Below are 21995 nucleotides of genomic sequence, written 5' to 3' on the forward strand. Positions count from 1 at the left end.
GAAAGATAAGATTCCAGCATCAAGATATTTTAATTACCATGCCATATAGCACAGACTTCAGTCACTGGACATCAGAAGCTAACCAACAAACAAAAGTATAATTTATACACTCACAGAAATTGCCCTTTGCAATTAAAGCTACAATCCAAGGCAAACAAAACAAAAAGATGGTTCAATTACTAGAATTTGGGATTTCTCATTCAAATAAGCAGCTACTTCTTTTTCTGCTTTGTCACAGAAATAACCAAAGAATAAAGTGGACAAATAGGAGTCTATTCTTCCAACGACAATACTCACATCGGAGAACGAGTCAATTTGCTATCTGGAGGAGCAATCCTCACTGTCACTGGGCTGCACACCATTTTGGAATTACGAGCAGATAGCACAGTCTTCTTGTGATAACCATTCCAGCATACTGTGGGAAGTACCCCCAGCAAGGAATATTGGGTCTGTTGAATTGGATATCTTCTTCGAGGTGTTATTACAAACCGATGTGATAAAGTCCCACAATCCCTGTGAAGAATGGGAGATACCAAAGAAGCTTAAAGGAATGTCAGAAAATTTAAATGACTAAAGAACCACGTGGGTTCAGATATTTTCCAGAGAGTTTAAACCTCTTTCAAAGCAACAAAGAACACATGGTATTTTTTTTTTTTTTTTTTTGCGGTACACGGGCCTCTCACTGTCGTGGCCTCTCCTGTTGCGGAGCACAGGCTCCAGTCGCGCAGGCTCAGCGGCCATGGCTCACGGGCCCAGCCGCTCCGCGGCGTGTGGGATCCTCCCGGACCAGGGCACGAACCCGTGTCCCCTGCATCAGCAGGCGGACTCTCAACCACTGCGCCACCAGGGAAGCCCCACATGGTATTTTTATGGCAACTTTCCCCCATTTCGTCTAAGGGCAGAAAGTGACAGCTGCTTAACAGCTGTCCCTACAATGGACTTCAACAATTTGAGAGGGAAATTGAAAACCTTGCCCACACAAGTAAACTACGATGGAAGAAAAGTGTGTGTTAGGATGTGTAGGGAGAAACTTTTCAAGAATGCTTCACTCTTCTATGCTAATCCATCAGTAACATACACTCAAAGTTAAACATTTTTATCACCTAATAACACCTAAACATTCATCTTCTCAAATAAATGTACTTTTCAAGAATCTAATAGTTTCACCAAATTTTTGTATTCTCTTGTATCACTCAGCTATTGGGACTAAATGAAACTGTCTCTTTGATTTGATCATTTTTATCTACCAAGTTTTATCAATCAAAGAGGTGTTTCCTGGGAACACCTCTTTGAGCTCGGCTAACCATAGAATTTCTCTTAGTGGTCCAAAGAAAAAAAATCTAACAAAACATACTCTATGACTACAATCGAAAGATAAAGACATTTTCACTAGAAGTAGGGATACTTAATGGTTTATCAAGTATTCTGCTAAATCTATATTGTATGAAAATTCAGACAGGTTTAAGAACTAAAAGGAAGGAAACAGCTGTGGCATCACATCTCATTCCAAAGGGTAAAGGGGGGCAGGAGACGACTGACACGCATCAAGGTGTTTAAGATGGCAAAACGACACAGAATCCACTTTGGACTTAATGAAAAAGAAAATTGGATTTGAAAGTCAAGTCCCTAATTCAAAGCCCGTCGACAGAGAGGAGAGTGTGGGAAAGATCAGGGTTATCTTACCGGTGGGAAGGCCTCCTAGAGGACCGGAGGAGAGGAGTGGGGAGGAAGGAGTGAACTTGAACGCCACGGGGATGCGCCGACTGAGCGGGCGGCGCGGTGCGGGCGGGTGGGCGTCGGCCCGGCCTCTCCCGCAGGTCCCTGCTCTCCGGGGCGGGGGCAGGCTGCGGGGGGCCTGGCTTGCCCAGGTAACTGCCCAAGAGGAGCAGTTCAGCGGGGTCGGGTCCTTCCAGCAGGCTCCGCGGCTCTAGAAGATTTCCGTTTACTGCCGACTTGGCCGGAGGCGAGGCGAGCAGTGTTCGCTGACGCCTGGCGTTCCGAACCAGCGAGAAGGCGCGCGAACCCCGGGGCTCGCGGCTCAGTCCCCACCAGGCCGCGGTAGCCCCCACAGCCAGCCAGGCCAGCGCAGCCGCCGCCGGCACCAGGTACAGCACGAGGCCGAGCAGCGACAGGACGAGAAGTGCCGCCCCAGCCGGCCCGCCGCAGCCCCAGCCCCGGCCCCGGCCGTCCCTGACACTCGCTAACGGCCGCCGTCGGTCGCCTCCTCCAGCCGCCGAAGCCGCCGGAGACATCGCGGCTCCGCGCCGCGGAGAAGACTTAAATATCCCAGCGTGCACCGCGCCGCGCGTCGCGTCACCGCGCGCCGACTGCGTCACTGCGCACGCGACTCGGACGAGCGATAGCGTAGGGAAACGCTACTGCCGGGCGACGCGCTAGACCCGACCCATTAAAGAAAATGCCGCCTCGCTAAACGCCGAGTTGTGATTCTTGTCCCTCGTGTACACCCGCACAGCACCCATCCAGAGGTGAGCCTCTTGGAAGAATCTTGTTAGAAATAAAAGCTCCGGAAAGCGACTACTCACGTAATGCTTATTTTCTAGGGGCCTAAACACCCTAGAAGAGATTATCAGGCACTTTCACAATTGCTACCTGAGGCTGCTAGTTTTTTCAGTTACTCAGTCTTCTGCCAAAGTATAAACTGCTAAAGGGAGTTGACTTCAACAGCAATAGTAAAAATCAAGACCAACCCAAACTATCCACCCTCATTAAATGTGGATCTGGTACTAATAAATTCCCGATCAAACTGCCTAATAGTCTAATAAACTGCAGATCAGACCTGAAGCTGCAATAGAAGTTTGCGTTTCTGCAGTACACATTGATAAAGGGGGGCAATTATCTACCAAATTTCACATTATGCTCCAGAATCGGGTAGATTTTTAGGATTTGTGATCAATTTACCTTTGTTAAGTTTGGTGGCCTGAGAAAGTAGATTAGTGTTTGTCTAGGTCCGGGGAGTGTGTTGGGCGTCAGGGGATGGAGAGTGACTACTGAAGGGTAGAGTTTACTTTTGGCGGGGACAAAAATGTTTAAAAATTAGATTATGGTGATTGTTGCACAACGCTGTGAAATTGTGTGGTATTTGAATTATATCTTAATAAAACTTTAAAAAAAACTTGGTGGTCTGCTAATTTAGGCTTTGGCCTAGCTCAGCTTCCTTGGCCATTCATTCATTGATTTACTCATTCTATTACTGATACACATTAAAGAGTAATGGGGGAAAACACAGGGTCTCTGATCTCTAGAAGCCCTGAGTTTAGCAGGGAAGAAAAATGTGTAAATAGAAAGTTACAATTCATCGTGGTAAGAGTGATAACAGAGGCACAAAAACGGAAGGAATGATAAAGGGGAAGATGGGCTGGGAGGTGATACTTGAGCTAAGAGAACTGGCTTAAAGCAGGTTGAAGGCAGATGAAGAAGGATTTTGCAGAAGCACAGAGATGGAAAGGAGTATGACACAAGAGTTTGCAAACAGTTTGATATGGCTGGAGATTATGATGTTTGGTGGAATAGGGAGGTTGGAAAGATAGGAAAGGCTCAGAAAAAGATGCCTTTGGAGCAACTGGGAGAGATGAGAAAAACAAACAGTTCTTCTCTTCCCCAACACATTGCCAGGGCAATTCTGCTTCTATCTATTCAATATACTGTAATTTCATACCAAACTTCATTCGAAAAGGAAAGGGTATGGGCTGTGTTCCTTAAGAAAAAAATCTTGGGAATTCCCTGGCAGTCCAGTGGTTAGGACTCCGCACTTTCACTGCTGTGGGCTTGGTTTGATCCCTCATTGAGGAGCGAAGATCCTGCAAGATGTGCGGCGCAGTCAAAAAAAAAAAATCTCAAACAGTACTGGCATCAGTGAAATAGTGGGACAAAGTCAAGGTGCAGTGGGTTAAAGAGTGAATAGAAGATGAGGAAATGGAGGCAGCGGCTGTGGATGTCCCATTCAAGAAACTTCAATAAGGGAAGAAGGAAGATAGTATCTTGCTCAGCAAGGGTCCTTTAAATAATCATATACTACTGGTGTTCAAGAGAGGAGCTAGATGTAAAAGCCATCAGTGTACAGATGCCACAAGACTAAGTAAGATTTCTTGGGAATTAATGTAGATAAAGAGGTCCAAGGCCTGAGCCATGGGGCACCAACCCAGTGTTTAGAGGTCAAAGAAATGGATGCACAAAAAGCACAAATCATTTAGCAAAACAAAGATAAATATCACTACATTAAAATTTAACACTTCTGTATGGGAAAAGACAGCACAGGCTGCCAAAAGACAAGCCAAGACCAGGAAAACATGATTCTAACTCATCTAACCAAAAAAGGATTAGTAACTAGAATTTATTAGGAACTCCTAAGAATCAGTAACAAAAAGATGACCCAATGGTTAAGAAGGACAATGATATCAAATGCAACTTACTGAATAGGAAATCCAATAGCCAATAATAAATATATACATATGTTCATGTATATATATGTGTATGTATATGCATGTGTGTATATATATATGTACATACACGTACATATATATTTTAACCTCACCAGTAATCTAGGAATGGTTTATCGATGTAACAAGATAACATTTTGCATTCATTTGCACAAGTAGAAAAATGTAATAGTTCAACAAGATCAAATTTTGGCAAGGATGTGGAACAACTGGAATTCGTGTGCTGTATGTGGATATGTAAAATGATATAATTTGGAGAGCAATTTGGCAATATCACATAAAGTTGAAATAATGTATCTCATAACCCTGTGGGTACAAAGATAGTCATTGCAGCAGCATTTGTATAATTGACAATTTGAATACATCTAAATGTCTAACGTCTACTAACACAAGAATGGATGAACAGTGGTATAATTCATATAATAAAATACTATAAAAGCAGCTGAAAATTAACCTATCCAGCCATGATTAAGTGATACCAGACTAGTCCTCCTGCCATAAACAACTATACAAATGGACAAAAATTTAAGAGGCAACTACTGTGAGAGTATTTCTGGATGAAATAAACACTTGAATTGGTAGACTGAGTAAGGAAGATTGCTCTTTCCACAGTGGGTGGGCCTCAACCAATCCACTGAAGGGCTGAATAGAACAAAAGGGATGAGCTGGAATTCTCTCTGCTTGTCTTTGAGCGGGGACATCAGTCTTTTCCTGCTTTTAGACTTGGACTAGAGCTCAAACTATTGGCTCTTCTGCTTCTTGGACTGGAACTACACCAGCAGCTCTCCTGGGTCTCCAGCTTGCTGACTACAAATCTTGGGACTTCTCAGCTTCCATAATTACATTAACCAATTCCTAATTTCTCCTGTTAGTAATAATAATAATAATAAAAAATATGTGTGTGTGTATCTCTATCCTATTGGCTCTGTTTCTCTGGAGAACCCTGAATAATACAGCCAGGCTGTATATGCAGCGTGAGACAACCTGAGGCTCACCAGAAAGCAGGTATATGGGGCTTTCTGGTATATGGGGCTAAGATTAGAACAAAGATACCAGAGTTAGAGCAGTCCTTGGATAAAAGCATTGCCAAGGGAGTTGTGGTGCTTCCAAAGTGGAGGGATCTCATAAATGCATCTTTAACACCCTTGGCATCCAGTTGAAACAGTAGAAAGGTTACAGTTTGGGGTACAGACCATAGTCTAGCCTTACTCTAGGTCTGCCCTAATAAAGCCTAAGTCAACCATGACAAGATCCACAGGAAAAGAGTTTGAAGGTTGAGTCTCACCAAGCTAGGCATGGGAAACACTTTAGGCTCTCCACTGATCTGTAAAAACAAAACCAAACCAAGCTTGAACAAGTGTAAGATCATTAGCTAGTAATTACATTGCCTACTAAAACAAGAATCTATATACTTCATAGAGAGATAACAGACTCCAGAGTATTGTTCACAATGCACAATATTTGATAAAAGGTCATTTAGACATAAAGAAACAAGAAAATGTGATCCATAATCAAGAAAAAAAGCAGTATATATAAATGAACCCAAGATGGTCTAAACGTTAGACTTAGCCAATCAAGATTTTAAGGGAAATATTATAAATATGTCCAAAGAATTAAAGGAAAACATGGTCTTAATGAGCAAACATAAAGAATTACAAAGAAATGGAAATTCTAGGAAGAAACAAACAAATGATAAAACTTAAAAAATAAAATAATTGAAAAAACTCACCAGATAGGCTTAACAGAAGATCGGAGACAACAAAATTAAGTCAGTGAACTTAAAGACAGATCAGTAGAAACTGTCTCATAACGAACAGACCCTCTGGGACCTCTGAAGCACTATCAAATAGTGCTATCTATCATATGTGCTATCTATCAAATAGTGCTATCTATCATATGTGTAGCTGGACTCTCAAAAGAAAATGTGAGATTGAGGCAGAAATATTTTTAAAATAACATCCAAATTTCCCAAATGTGGTGAAAAATAACAACTTAAAGATCCATGAAGCTGACAAAACCACATACAAGTATGTTTCTTCCCATCAGAAACAAGACAGGCTAGAAGACAAATGGTTTCTTTTAAATGCTAAGGGGAAAAGGCTTGTCATTCCAGAATTCCACGTTCAGCAAAAAATCCTTCAAAAATGAGGGAGAAATAAAGACACTTCCTTGTGAATAAAAATACACTCTAAGAAATGTTAAAGGTTGCCCTTTAGACAAAGGGAGCTAAGACCAGATAGAAATCTGTAACTACAGGAAGGAATAAAGACCATCATGGTAAATAAATGAGTAAATATAAAAAACTATGTTTATGATAGTCATGATTTAATTTAAGAATTGATTGTTTCAAATAAAAATAATAGCGATATTGTGAGATTAATACAACAAATATAGAAGAAAAAGATGTAATAACCATCACCAAAAGCTGGATTGTGGGGAGGATAAATGGAATTATACTATTGTAAGGTTATTACATTTGTGACAGCAGAAAGTAGGACACTTCAAGTGTCAGGTATGATGTGAGAAGGAATATGGTGAAATAGGAAAGTGAAGGGTGAAGATGTTCAATAGTATTCTATTGTCACTAAACATAAAAGGATTGATATAAAACAGAGGATGTTCTCTGACTATAACAGAATTACACTAGAAATCATCAACAGAAACATAAAAGGAGAATTTTCAAACACTTGATAATTAAACAACACAATTCTAAATAATCTATGGGTCAAAGAACAAGTCTCAAGGGACATTAGAAAATATTTTGAAATGAATTAAAATATAATGTATCTAAATACATGGAAAGGGACTTCTACTTCTGACCATGATGGAATAACAGGGACCACAGATTTACCCTATAACCTAAAACAACAACAAAAACTAGACAAAGTACATTCAACAATGGTTTTCAGGACACTACACTTCGGACAACAAAGGACAGAGATCACCGATAGCTGGGAACTAAATGAGATGAGCCCCACAATCAACACAGCTTACTGTCTGGAGTTTCCAGGCAGTAGCATTTACCAAAGCAGTAAAGTTTAAAAGGCAGAATACCAGAGAGGAGAGAACTGCACAACAAGATCCCAGAGATGTACAGAGGTTCCTCCTTGAGTATTCAGCACAGAACTCAATAGTACATGTTTATGAGGAAACTACCCAAAGCCAAAGAAAAAGCCATCCAAAAGCATTAGAGGAAACATGATCTGGCACTAACAAAGGGCCAGGAAAAGTGTCTCTTCCCACTGGTCAGACTGGGAAAACTAATAATTCATAGGACATTGGGTAGAGAGTACTCAGGAAGGTGTTGCCTCAGTAAGAGGAAATAATCAGCCTTAGATTGAGCACTGATCTGGACCTACCTAGATCAAAAAGCAAAGCCTGAAAGGATCAAACTGTTTCCAAGGACCTTAACTGCATCCCAAAACAAAGTTCAAGAAAACATACGGGAACAAAAAATGACAAGCACTCCACAAGGTAAGCTTCACAATGTCTGACATCCAAACAAAGATGGACAGGCATACCAACAAGCAGGAAAGCACGACCCGTCAAGAGGAGAATAATTGATCCAAACCGACCCAGACCTGACACAGATGTTAAAATTAGCAAAGAATAACATTAAAAGTTATTTTAACTGTATTTCATATGTTCAAAAAGTTAAGTAGCGATATGGAAAAATACAAGAAGAAATAATGGCCCCAAACTTTCCAAACATAATGAAAAATATAAGCCCACAATTCTGAAAGCTTAATCCCAAGTACAAGAAATATAAAGAGAACTATAACAAGTCACATCAAAGCCAAATTGTCAAAACCAGCAATACAGATACAATTCTAAAGAAAAAAAAAAGAACAAAGATAAACATGATACCAAAATATGACAGTTGACACACACAACGGACTGCTGTTATGGACTGAATTGTGTTCCCCCAAAATGTGAATATTGAACCCCAATCCCCAATGTAATTGTATTTGGAGATAGGGCCTTTAAAGATGTAATTAAGGTTAAATGAAGGCCATATGAGTGGGGCCCTAATCCAATATGACTAGTGTCCTTATAAGAAGAGGACACCAGGGATGCATGTGTATGGGGAAAAGGCCATGTGAATATACAGCAAGAAGGTGGTCATCTGTAAACCAAGAAGAGAGGACTCAGGAGAAACCAGCCCTACCAACACTTTGATCTTGGATTTCCATCATCCAGGACAGTGAGAAAATAAATTTCTATTGTGTAGGCCACTCAGTCTCTGGTATTTTGTTATGGCAACCCCCTAACAGATTAATGCAGACTGCCTAAAGTCTGGGAGGAAAAGCTGGGGAGAGTTTCTTTGGGTAATCAGAGCATTCATAATCATCTATGTATAAGAATTTAGAAGGCCATGTGAATGCCCAGGGCAAGACGCATGCTCAGAAAATAACTGACAAAAACAGAAACAGATTCACATATATAGAGAACAAACTAGTGGTTACCAGTGGGGAGAGGGACAAGATGGGGTAGGAGATTAAGAGGTACAAACTACTATGTATAAAAGAAATAAGCTACTGGCTTCCCTGGTGGCACAGTGATTAAGAATCCGCTTGCCAATGTAGGGAACACGGGTTTGAGCCCTGGTCCGGGAAGATCCCACATGCCGCGAAGCAACTAAACCCATGCGCCACAACTACTGAGCCTGCACTCTACAGCCCATGAGCCACAACTACTGAGCCTGTGCGCCACAACTACTGAAGCCTGCGCCTAGAGCCTGTGCTCCGCAACAAGAGAAGCCACCGCAATGAGATGCCCGCGCACCGCACCGAAGAGTAGCCCCCACTCACTGCAACTAGGGAAAGCCCGCGCGCAGCAACAAAGACCCAATGCAGCCAAAAATAAATAAATAAGCTACAAGGATATGTTTTACAGCACATGGAATATAGCCAATGTTTGATAGCAACTTATAATAGCAATAAAACATGAAATATTTAAAGATAAATTTAACAATATATGTTCAAGACTTTGGCACTAAAACGTTACAGTAAATCTGCAAATAATCTTTTAGAGACATTAAAGATCTAAATAAATGGAGAGATACATGTTCACAGATTGGAATATTCAACATGAAGATAGCCATTTTCCTCATATTGATCTATAGATTCAGTACAATCCCAGTGAAAATCTCAGTAGGTTTTTTAACTAGAAATTGACAGGCTGATTTAAAATTTATATGGACATGCAAAGAACCCAGAATAGCCAAGTCAATTTTGACAAAAGAAACAATAATAACAAAATTGGAGGACTTACACCACCTGACTTCAAGACTACAGCAAAAGTTATAGTAATCGAGACAGTATGTTGGCATAAACAAGAGTCTGTCATACAGAGTGAAGTAAGCCAGAAAGAGAAAAATAAATATCGTATATTGACGCATATATGTGGAATCTAGAAAAATGGTACAGATGAATCCATTTGTAGGGCAGGAATGTAGACGTAGAGAATGGACATGTGGACACGGGGGGAAAGGGGATGGTGGGACGAATTGGGAAATTAGGTTTGACATAAATACACTACCATATGTAAAATAGATAGCTAGCGGGACCCTGCTGTATAGCACAGGGAGCTCAGCTCGGTGCTCTGTGGTGACCTAGATGGGCGCGATGGGGTGGGGGCGGCAGGAGGGAGGTCCAAGAGGGAGGGGATATAGGTATACATATAGCTGATGTACTTCGTTGTACAGCAGAAACTAACACGACATTGTAAAGCAATTATACTCCAATTAAAAAAAAAAGAAAAAAACCTCACAGACATATAGCTTAATGGAACAGAAGAGAATATCCAGAAAAAGACATGTGGTCAACTGATGTTCTATAGTGGCACCACTGTAATCCAATGGGGAAGATGCTGGAACACTGGATGTATGTTATCTGTCACTGCATAACAAATTACCCCACAATTTAGTAGCTTAAATCAACAAAGCTTTCTTACAGAGCCAGGAATTTGGGAGTGGCCTAAGTGGGTGGTTCTAGCTCAGGATGATGAGGCGGCTGTCAAGACATCAGTGAGGGCCGCAGTCACGTGTAGGATCCGCTTCCAAGACAGCTCACTTGCCTGGTTATTTGGAGGAGGCCTCAGTTCCTTGCCAGCTGTTGGCAGAAGGCCTCAGTTCCCCACTATGTGGGCCTATCCATAGGATTGTTTAAGTGTCCTCACCACAAGGCAGCTGGCTTCTCACAGAGCAAGTAATCCAAGGGAGAGCAAGAAAGGGGAAAGCCACAATGCCTTTTAGGCCTTAATCTTGTGTCTCACACCACCATTTCTATCGTATTCTACTCATTAAAAATCAAGTTGCATTGGAACTGAGACCCATTAGATTTTGTATGGTCTGTGGCTGCTTTTCCACCACAAGAGCAGAGTGGAGTAGTTGTGACAGAGACCGCATGGCCTCTAAGCCTAAAATATTTATTACCTGGCCCTGATTTACATCATCTACAGCGCTTGGCTTGTCTTAAACATAGTAGGGTCTCAAGAAACGTGCTAGTGCTCATAAACAGTGCGTGTTGGTTAGTTTGTTCAATAAATATTAGTTGAGCTCCTACTAAATGCCAAGTAGTATCATAAGTGCTGATTATACATAGTCAACAAGACAGTTGGTTCTTACACTAATTTTCTTCACTGCAGAGGTCCAGGATGCCTCAGGGTGTAATACGTATAGGACTTTATTGTGCTGCTTCCCACTAGAGGGCAGCCTGAAGCTCGTCCACAATGGCGCAGTAGTCGTGTTAACTCCAACAACCGTACTATCAGTGAAGAACTGTCAGAAAGGACAAAATACCAAACTACGTAAGATCTGTATTTATTCTCTCAAGACTGTTGTTAACAGAATTAAAAAATGGATCAAGTTTGTCTTTGGAACTCCTAGCCTCCTGTTTCTTCACTGTTTCCACCCTTTTCCCTGCAGAGGTGGCGTGAACCATTATAGGCACCACCTGTAAGTTAAAGATGTGGCTGAGGGCTTCCCTGGTGGCACAGTGGTTGAGGGTCCACCTGCCGATGCAGGGGACGCGGGTTCATGCCCCGGTTTGGGAAGATCCCACATGCCGTGGAGCGGCTGGGCCCGTGAGCCATGGCCGCTGAGCCTGCGCATCTGGAGCCTGTGCTCCGCAGCGGGAGAGGCCACAACAGTGAGAGGCCCGCGTACCGCAAAAAAAAAAAAAAAATGTGGCTGCAACAACCAGGTGCATCTCTCACCAATAGATCAGTCAGGATGGGGAGAAAGAAGTGATTCCCGGGGAGGGATGGATCAACCTGGTAAGCACAGAACCGCAGGCCAGAAGCAATTCCGGGAGCAGAAACACGTGCCACATTAGGAGAAGAAACACATACCTTCTAGTCATTAGTTCACTATTTACTGTGCACCCACCACCTACTTTGCACTACACAGGATACAGCAATGAGGACTACAGACATAGTACCAGCCCTCAGGGAGGATGTACTTTGACAGGGAAGTCAGACATTAAACAAGTAGTTAGAAAAGCACTGGAACTACCAAAGTAGTAAAGACTGTTTCGGTCACTAATAGCATAAGAAACCAATAAAGAATGCAGTGGCACAAAACAATCATTTTATTATCCTCAGAGATTCTTTGATTCTAGCTTGTTTCTGCTCCGCAATATCTGAGAGCTCAACTAGGAAGACTGAAAGGCTAGGGGTGATTGATGGTAAGGGGTTGGAATCACTTAGAGGCCTCTTCACGCACATAGGTAATGGCTGTCAGCTGGGACATCTGCTGAATTGTGGGCCGGGAACATGTACACATTTCTTCTCCCTGCTGTCTCTCCACGTGGGTTAGTTTGGGCTTCCTTGGAGTATGGCAGCTTAGTTCTAAGAGCCAGCATTCCCAGATAGAAAAGTGGAAGCACACAGCATTTTGATGACCTAGCCAGGGAAGTACCATAGAGTCAATTCTGTCCTACCTTACTTGGTTAAGGCAATCATAAAGATCTGCATAGGTTCAAGGGGAAGAGACATACCTCCCACCACTCGATGGAAGAAGCTTTAAGGTTATATTGTAAGATGAGCATATGTGATGGGAAATATTACTGTGGCCATCTTCAGAAAAGTCAGTCTGCCACAGGCTGTCATGATAGCATAGGAAGGGGGTATAACTTAGCCTAGGGGGTCAGTCAGCAAAGGCCTCTGTGAGGAAGTCTTGTCTTTGGCTGAGGGGGTGAAGTGCTAAGAGGAGCCTTGGAAAGAGCTTTAGGTAGAGGAATCAACAGGTGTAAAGGTTGCAGTCCAAAGAGGCTGATGTGTTTGAATGCTACGTTTCGGAGTGATGAGAGCCTGGAGGGCAAGGGAAAAGTGCTGCAGGGGAGGATACAGACGGGAGATACCACATGCCTTGGCTCATGCCCTCCATGCTGGATCCCCTGAGAAGAGAAGCAGCCTCCAGTCAGCAGTGTCTTAGGAAGAAAGAGACTGGAGAAGACAGAGCAGGCAATGGCTGCTCCCAAACTGGTGAAAGTGGGGAAAAGCTGCATGCTTTAGTGACTATCCTACCCCAGCGGCCCCATCATGGAAAATAAAATTGAATCTGCCCAAGTCTCATCCAGATAAAGTAAGGGAAGTCTGTAGAAATAACTATGCCTGAGGCAGCTGTGGATAAAAAGAGACCCCACGAGGCATGTCAACAACACAGTGGAGGTGGGGAAATCCAGCAAGCCTACAGTTAAAGACTTAAGTTGCCATCACATAAGCATCTGCCGCCCGGTACTCTTTCCCCTCGTCCTCAATTCAGATCGATGACTGAATGTTTTATTTATTTTTTCTCATTTTATACTTTGGATTGAATGTGTTTCCAGCTGTTGGTCTTGTCTCAAGAGTCAGATCCAAGAGGTTTGTAAAGAATGGACACTGTGTATCACTGTGCAGGTATTAATACATTATATAAGATGAAATTATAAATATCTGTATGCACATGGCAAGAGAAAAAACTAGATATATATGAAACAGATAACCAACAAGGACCTACTGTATAGCATAGGGAACTATCTGAAATAGAATCTAAAAAAGAATAGATATATATATGTAAAACTGAATCACTTGCTGTACACCTGAAACTAACATAACATTGTAAATCAACTATACTTCAATTGGAGAAGAACAAAAAGAATCGATTAAAAAAAAAGCTAGAAAATTAAGTAGGGACTAGATCATGAAGGACCTTGGAAATCAGGTTAGAGTCTCTCTCGTGTGCTTCTCTAAACATACAATTTCAATCCAACTGCAGACATGTGACAGATTATGTGGGTACTAAACCACCTGCCACACTGATTTAAGCTTCTGAAATTGTGTTCCTCCTGCTTATGCATGAAATGCCTTTATTCACCAGGGCAAAAGCTACTTACCTTCCAAGATTCAGCCTAAGTGTTACCACCTCTGTGAATCCTTCCTCAACCCCAAACACGTGGCCGCTCCCACCCTGGTGTCTCCATTATCTTGCACAGACTATTTTCACTGCATTTTTTAAATGTAAATTTATTTATTTTTATTTATTTTTGGCTGCGTTGTATCTTCATTGCTGCGTGCAGGCTTTCTCTAGTTGCGGCGATGGGGGGCTACTCTTTTTTGTGGTGCGCGGGCTTCTCACTGTGGTGGCTTCTCTTGTTGTGGAGCATGGGCTCTAGGTGCCCAGGCTCCAGTAGTTGTGGCATGCAGCTCTGTAGTTGTGGCTTCACAGGCTCTAGAGCACAGGCTCAGTAGTTGTGGCACATGGGCTTAGTTGCTCTGTGTCATGTGGGATCTTCCCAGACCAGGGCTTGAACCTGTGTCCCCTGCATTAGCAGGTGGATTCCCAAGCACTGCACCACCAGGGAAGCCCCTCGTTGCATTTATTTACTTAATTGTGCTCATTCACATATACATTACTCCCCACTCTAGTCTCTGGGCTCTTTGAAGAAAGGGATTGTGTCTTATTTGTTCATCTTTTGATACTCAACATGGTGAGCATTCAATAAATGTTTGCATGAGTGAATTTCATCTTCAAACTGAAGCTGACAAAAATCTGACTTCCCTACTTTGGTGGGACACCATAGACAGTTTGGGTTTCTTTTTTTTCTTTTTTTTTTTTTTTTGCTGTACGCGGGCCTTTCACTGTTGTGGCCTCTCCCGTCGTGGAGCACAGGCTCCGGATGCACAGGCTCAGCACATGGCTCACGGGCCCAGCCGCTCTGCGGCATGTGGGATCTTCCCGGACCGGGGCACAAACCCGTGTCCCCTGCATCGGCAGGCGGACTCTCAACCACTGCGCCACCAGGGAAGCCCAGTTTGGGTTTCTTTTACTTAAAGCTGAGGCTATGCCAAATTGAGGGTATAACAACCACTACTATGATTTAAGGACTGCTTATTCTATGCTAGCTGCTGCTTTAAGTGCTTGACATGTATTAATCTATTTAATCTTCCCAACAGTCCTACCGTAAGTTCATCAAGGGTTGAAAAGCTACAGCTGCCCACCTGGAGAAGAGGGCCCAAATGGACAAATGAAACGAGGAAGAAGATCTGGAGAGGTCTAATGAGCCCAGAGTACCAAGGCAGAGGGGCTGAAGAGTAGAGTTCTTTAGGAAGATGGTCTGGGTTGTATACTGGAGTTAGGTTTTTACTGGCTGCTGCAGTATGAGACCATGTGACATAATACACAAAATGGGTACGATTCTTCATTATACAGGAACAAATGTACTGTTACTAAAATGAGAAGTTACGCTCTAAAACTTACCAAGAAAACAATTTTAAATGCCTTATGTTGTTTCCAGTTCCATAGAAGATGGAGTATGCACATTCCAACATCTTCCTCTTGCTAATTACAACCAAAATTCCTGTTCAAAATACATGATACAACCATCAAAAAACCTCTCAAAAGGTGGAGAAAAGAAGGCAAACTGGCTAGGGCCTCAAGGGACAACTCAGTGGTGAGTTCCCTGGGTGGTCTGTTTGTTTGTTTTGCCTCCTATATATTTTGGCTTGGGTGTTAGAGCAGTCTGCAGCTAGAAAAATGCCATCAAGCCCCTCCCGAAACAAAACAAAAGAAAAAAACCATAAAAACCAAGCCCTAAGAAAAGCCCATTCTGGGACTTCCCTGGTGGTCCAATGGTTAAGACTCTGCACTCCCAATGCAGGGGGCCCAATCTCGATCCCCGGTCAGCGAACTAGATCCCACATGCCACAACTAAAGATCCTTCATGACACAACGAAGATCTCTCACGTAGCAACGAAGATCCCGAGTGCCACCACTAAGACCCAGCGCAGCCAAATCAATCAATCAATCAATATTAAAAAAAAAAAAGCCCATTCTGTCCAGCAAATGGCCATGAGGAGGGTAGCTCTGCAGGATGGTTACAGCCACCCTACTTGAGGCAAACACCACAAAAGAACCCATACCTTTCTTCCTCCCCACCTGGTACTGCAGAGACTGTGGGACAAAGCCCTGTTGACCATCCCCATCTTGTACCAGCAAAGCAGAGGTGGCATCTCTCCCCTCCCTACCAGGTACTGGGGACTGTGGGGAGGAGCCCTGTTGGCTATCCACAACCTGCACTAATTGAATAACTGTAAAAAGTGGCACCTCATCCCCTCTCAAATAGAGAGTAGGGAGCTAGAAAAAGGGATTCTCTAAATATGTGTATGAAGTACTGGTCATGCCTTCCCAAGCAGTGCATGTGTGAAACCAACTAGTATCAACACAGAAAAAGCTCTGGGTATTGAACTACAATGGGGAATACTCTGCGGTTTCAAATCGGCCTCAGGGTAGCACGCAAGTGGGGCAGGCCAGAACTGCTCTGCAAAGGCTGTGAAAACGAAATTGGTCTTCAAACCAGAGCCCACAAAATTGGACCAGAATGTGCATTCTGAATATAAACATATTGATATTGACTTCCTGCTAAAATAGAAGATTTACATAAAAACTAGAGCCTCATAATATTCAAAATGTCCATGATAAAATAAAAAATTACTCCTCATACTAAGAACCAAGAAAAACAACTCAAATGAGAAAAGACAATCAACAAATGCCAACTGCAAGGTGAAAAAGATATTGGAATTATTGAACAAGGATGTTAGAGCAGCTGTCATAAAAATATTCCAAGAAATAATTATGAATGCTCTTGAAACACTGAAAAATAGAAAGTCTCATCAAAGAAAAATATCTAACCACCCAGATGGAAATTTCAGAACGAAAAATTAAAATAAGTAAAAAATTCACTGGATGGACTCAATAGCAAAATGGAGATTTAAGAGGAAAGAATCAGTGAATCTAAAGATGTATCAGTAGAAATGATCCAATCTGAACAAAAGAGACAAAACAGAAAAAAAAGAATAAGTACCTATGGGACAATAACAAAAGATCTAACACTCATGTTACTGGAGGCCCAGAAGGAGAGGAAAAAGAGTGCAGTGCACAAAAAATATTTGAAGAAATAATGGCTGAAAACTTCCCAAATTTGGTAAAAGACATAAACCTACCAATTCAAAAATCTGAGCAAACCCTAAAAGAATAAACTCAAATAAATCAACACCCAGATACATCATAATCAAATGTCTGAAAATTAAAAATAAAGGAAAAATCTGAAAGCAGCTGGAGAGAAACAAAGTATTACCTACAGAGAAGGAACAATATGAAAAACTACAGATTCCCCATCAGAAACCATGGGGGAGAGAAGAAAGTGGCAAAATATTTTTTAAGTGCTGAAAGAAAAGAATGACAACGCATAATTCTGTATCCAGTGAAAATATCTTTCAGGAATGAAGGTGAAATAAAGATATTAAGAGATGAAGGAAATGAAGTGATTTGCCACTATCAGATCTGCTCTGAAAGAAGTGATAAAGGAAAAGTTCTCCAAATGAAAAGAAAATAACAGCAGCTTGAAACATCAGAAATGAAGAAAAAGCAATTTTTAGGGTAAATATCTGTGTGGATATAATCTCTTGAATTTTTAAAGTTATGTTTGATGGATGAAAGCAAAATTATAACATTGTCTCACATGGTTCTCAATGTATGTAGAGGTAAAATTTAAGACAATAATGTCGTAAAGGAAGAAAAAAGGGACCTAAAGGTGGTAAAGTTTCTACATTCACTTGAGCTGGTAAAAAGTTGATACTAGTAACCTATCATAAGTATGTGTAATGTAATCTCAACAGCAACCACTGAAAACCTATACAAAGAGAGCTATATTTTAAAAATCTATAGCCATCTTAAAATGATATACTAAAAAATGTTCAAGTATCCCATAAGAAGGCAAGAAAAGGGAAAAGGAGGCACAAAAAAACAGAAGGAATAAACAGAAAATAAGTAAAATGGCAGACTTAAATCCTAACCAATCAAAAATTATATTAAATGTAAATCATCTAAACAGACCAATTAAGAAAATAGATTATCAGAATATGTATTTTTAAAAATATGACTCAGAGTGATGTCACACAAAATGGCAGAGTAGGAACTAGGGGTTTGTCCCTTCACCAAAGCAATCATTGAGCTACAAAGAAAGATAGAAATCAACTATTTTGGAACTTGGAACATGACCAGAAACTTTTAACAACCAGAGGAGTCCTTATAACAATGAAGGGAATGGTTGCTGATCTTTCACAAGTGAGCAACATGTGCAAACTAGTCAATATCCCTCATTCCTCAGACGTGCTGCAGCTGTATGGATAGCAGCCTGCATTCCTGAAGAAGCTGGCTGATGCCAGAGTAGATGGTGGAAACATTGTCCTCCAAAAGTTTGGGCTTACAGGGACCTCCCTGGTGGTCCAGTGGTTAACACTCCGCGCTCCCACTGCAGGGGCGCCGCCGGTTCCATCCCTGATCAGGGAACTAAGATCCCACGTGCCGTGCCGCGGGGCCAAAAAAAAAAAAAAAAAAGTTTGCGGTTACACAGTTTGATCAGTCTGATGGATCCCTGAGGATCAGATCAGCACAGATGCTTGCCTTGGATTTGACCCTACTGGCAGCTTTGGCTTTCCCGGGGGCATCTATCAGATTTAAAGAGACAGAATACCCCTCTCCGACCTCCCTATCTAGAATCAAACATTTAAGGAAATCTATGTCAGGTCATTGACTAACTGCAGAGAAAATGGAACAGAAACTTCAGTGACCACAGAAAAACAAGGAATACACACTTTGCAAAAACAGTTTGTAAAAGTAACAGCTCCATCACTCAACAAGCAAAAACTAGCAATCCCGAATGAGTAAGAATCAGATTTTGAGAGTTACCACATCATAACACTTAGAATGTACAGTTCTCAACAACAACAAAAAATTTTAAAACAAAGAAACAGAAAAGTATGGACCATTCGAAGGAAAAAAACAACTCGACAGAAACCATCCCTAAGGAAGCCCAGACAATGGACTAACTAAACAAAAACTTTATTTATTTATTTATTTTAATATAAGTTTATTTTATTTATTTATTTTTGGTTGCATTGGGTCTTCATTGCTGTGCATGGGCTTTCTCTAGTTGCGGCGAGCAGGGGCTACTCTTTGTTACGGTGCGCGGGCTTCTCATTGCGATGGCTTCTCTTGTGGAGCATGGGGTCTAGGCGCACGGGCTTCAGTAGTTGTGGCACATGGGCTCAGCAGTAGTAGTTGTGGCTCTCAGGCTCTAGAGCGCAGGCTCAGTAGTTGTGGCACACGGGCTCAGTTGCTCCGTGGCATGTGGGATCTTCCCAGACCAGGGCTCGAACCCATGTCCCCTGCATTGGCACGGATTCACTGTGCCACCAGGCAAGTCTCTAAACAAAAACTTTAAATCGACCATTTTAACATGCTCAATGAGCTTAGGAAACCATGGACAAAGAAACTAAAGGAAATCAGGAACATAAAAGATGAACAAAATGAGAATATCAGGGCTTCCCTGGTGGCGCAGTGGTTGAGAGTCTGCCTGCCGATGCAGGGGACACGGGTTTGTGCCCGGGTCTGGGAAGATCTCACATGCCGTGGAGCGGCTGGGCCCCTGAGCCATGGCCTCTGAGCCTGCGCGTCCGGAGCCTGTGCTCTGCAACGGGAGAGGCCACAACAGTGAGAGGCCCGCGTACCGCAAAAAAAAAAAAAAAAAAAAAAAAAGAGAATATCTGTATCTATTATAGAAAGGAAACAACCAAAAATTCTGGACTGAAAAGTACACTAACTGAAACGAAAAATCACTAGAGGGGTTCACCAGCAGATTTGAGAAATAAAAGACCAGAAGACTTGAAGAGAGGTCCTTTGAAATTATCCAGCCTGAGGAGCAGGAAGAAAACTAAATTAAGAAACCAAATAGAGCCTGGGGTACCTGTGGGAGAGCCGTAAGAATGCAAAGAACAGAACGATGGAGACAGCTGTATAGGACCTGGCACCTCACAGAATGATGGGGCTACAAGGGTGGTTAAGAGTTAAATCTGACGATTTCGTGCTTTAGTGACTGTGGTGAGTTTAGTGAACACACAAGAGGTGAGAGATTGGAACAGAAAGTGAACATTGTGACTTCAGATTTTAGAAGGAGTCTGAGGTATGAAAAAAGGCACACAAAGCTGCCTTACAGACAGATAAAATGCAGTCCTAGAGCTTAGAGTCCTGTTAGTTGAGAGCGCTTAAGGAACCATCTAAATCACCCTGGTAATTGAGATGTTACAAGAGACCATCATCGGTTAAAAGAGGGCCAAGAACAGAACCCTGAACAGAGACATGTTGCCGAGCTGAGGAGCAGATATCAGGGAAGGAGCAGCAGGCACAGAAGACTGAATGTCTTCCAGGAGCAGCACCTTGGGACCCACGAGGGCGGGAGCATAGCAACCAGTGACGAAGACCAAGAAAGAACGGCTGGGGCGATCACTAAGCAACAAATGCTGTGTACCTACTACGCGCTGAACCGCCTTGTAAATTTGATGTGCTTCACCTCCGCCCCCCACACACACACACTGCTCTGCGTCCACCACCTCGTCGGAGTCGGAAGCCGCGGGTGACCAGCTCAGAGGGGAGCCTGGGAGATGCTCAGGGCCTAGGCGGCCTGAGGGCGTGTAAGGGGCTTACCCGACTGCGCACCTCCAGGTGATGGCTGGGCCACGGCTCCCGCAACAGGCCAGACCAGGCGGCTGCGGCCCGCAAGGGCCCGACGTGTGCCAGTCCGGGCCGCGAGGACCTGCCCCCGGCCTCCGGGACTAGACCGCCCAGAGGCAGCCCGAAACCGCGTGCTCCCAGCATGCTCTGCGCGCATCTCACGTCACTGTGGGCGACTCCCGCCTGAGGCGCGAGACGGAGCCGGTTGCCAGGCAACAGGGTAGGCCACTCTCTGTCCGCAGTGGGCGGGCAGAGTCTTAGGTGGAAGCGTGAAGTGCGCTTGGTAAGGATCGTTGCATGACCACCTTGCAGACCGGGGGAATCCTATTCAGTGACTCTTTTCTACAGGAGGGGGCATCTACTCAGTCCCAGTAACCCACGCTCCCTACAGTACTGAGTTCCTGCAAGGCTGTGGCTCTTTGAGAGCCCTAATCCCCTCTCTGCTCTGCCCTTTGCAGGTGCAAGGTTTTTCTGGGACAACCCCCCCACACACACACACCCCGCCCCAGGAAGAGAGCACCCGCACACAGCTGGAGATTCCCCACGGTCGGTTGGCTGGATTTTGTTGTGTTCTTTGTAAGCTACTCAGATCGTTATAAAGACTGCCTGGAAAACGGTGCATTTAGAACCGGCACTTATTTAAACAATTGGTAAGAGGATTTCCTCCATTACAATAACTCTATTACAAGATCTAGCCCAAACTGAACAGCTAATACCTGTTCTACTAGTCTGAGGGTTAAAGAAAAGCCCTTTTGGTGGCTTTCAAACTCTGAAATTCCTTCAAACTCTGATTCTGTCACTCCTCTCACACCTTCATTTTATTGAGAATAGTTCACATTCCTCCAGTTCTACTTCAAATACACTTTCATCCTTAATCCAGCCTGTAGGGCCCTCTTGCTCTAACCAGCAGCATTCTGGGCTTCTCTTCTGTCCCCAGATAGCTTGGATATTATGACCAATTATTTCAACTCTCACCTCAGTGATTTTTCACTTTGCCTTTTTGCCAGTTTCCATCCCTCGCTAAACCAGGCTGTGTGCTTTCTCCAGTCTGGCTGCAGAGATACCAAACATGGCTGGTGAAAAGCAAAGAACGTTGCTCTCACTCCTCCACAAATGTGTGCTTTCTCACAGCTTTGTGCTCCTTCCTATTGTAGACTGGAAGTTCTTCTATCCATTCTTGTGACCTTGCTGTCATATTAACTACATTTCCTCCAAACTTTCTATAGTCTGCCACAAACTTTCCACTCCATTCCACTCTACTTTTGGTAAGTGATCTCACCTACATCTCCTTTGCATCTGTATATAAATTTATTTATTTATTTACTTTTGGCTGCATTGGCTCTTCGTTGCTGTGCACGGGCTTTCTCATTGAGGTGGCTTCTCTTGTTGCGGAGCACAGGCTCTAGGTGCACGGGTTTCAGTAGTTGTGGCACGCGGGCTTCAGTAGGTGTGGCTCACGGGCTCTAGAGCGCAGGCTCAGTAGTTGT

At 43.0% G+C, this 21995-nt stretch overlaps 1 protein-coding gene across 5 annotated transcripts in view; it reads right to left on the reverse strand.

Annotated features, from left to right (window-relative positions):
• POM121C (POM121 transmembrane nucleoporin C) overlaps positions 1 to 21995 on the reverse strand; it is a 74098-nt gene that overhangs the window by 19140 nt on the left and 32963 nt on the right. For 2 of the 5 annotated variants that reach the window (XM_079943698.1, XM_079943694.1), the window contains exons 1-2: positions 1684 to 2263; positions 298 to 513 (exon numbers count right to left, since the gene is read on the reverse strand). In XM_079943698.1, the coding sequence (XP_079799824.1) occupies positions 298 to 513; positions 1684 to 2252 (785 nt within the window). In that variant the 5' untranslated portion in view covers positions 2253 to 2263. Of the gene's footprint in view, positions 1 to 297; positions 514 to 1683; positions 2264 to 20481; positions 20592 to 21995 lie in introns of those variants that run through there. The other 3 variants (XM_079943695.1, XM_079943696.1, XM_079943697.1) reach the window with 3 other exon arrangements.

Source organism: Stenella coeruleoalba (genome assembly GCF_951394435.1).
Source record: "Stenella coeruleoalba genome assembly, chromosome: 15".
Taxonomy (NCBI): Eukaryota; Metazoa; Chordata; class Mammalia; order Artiodactyla; family Delphinidae; genus Stenella; species Stenella coeruleoalba.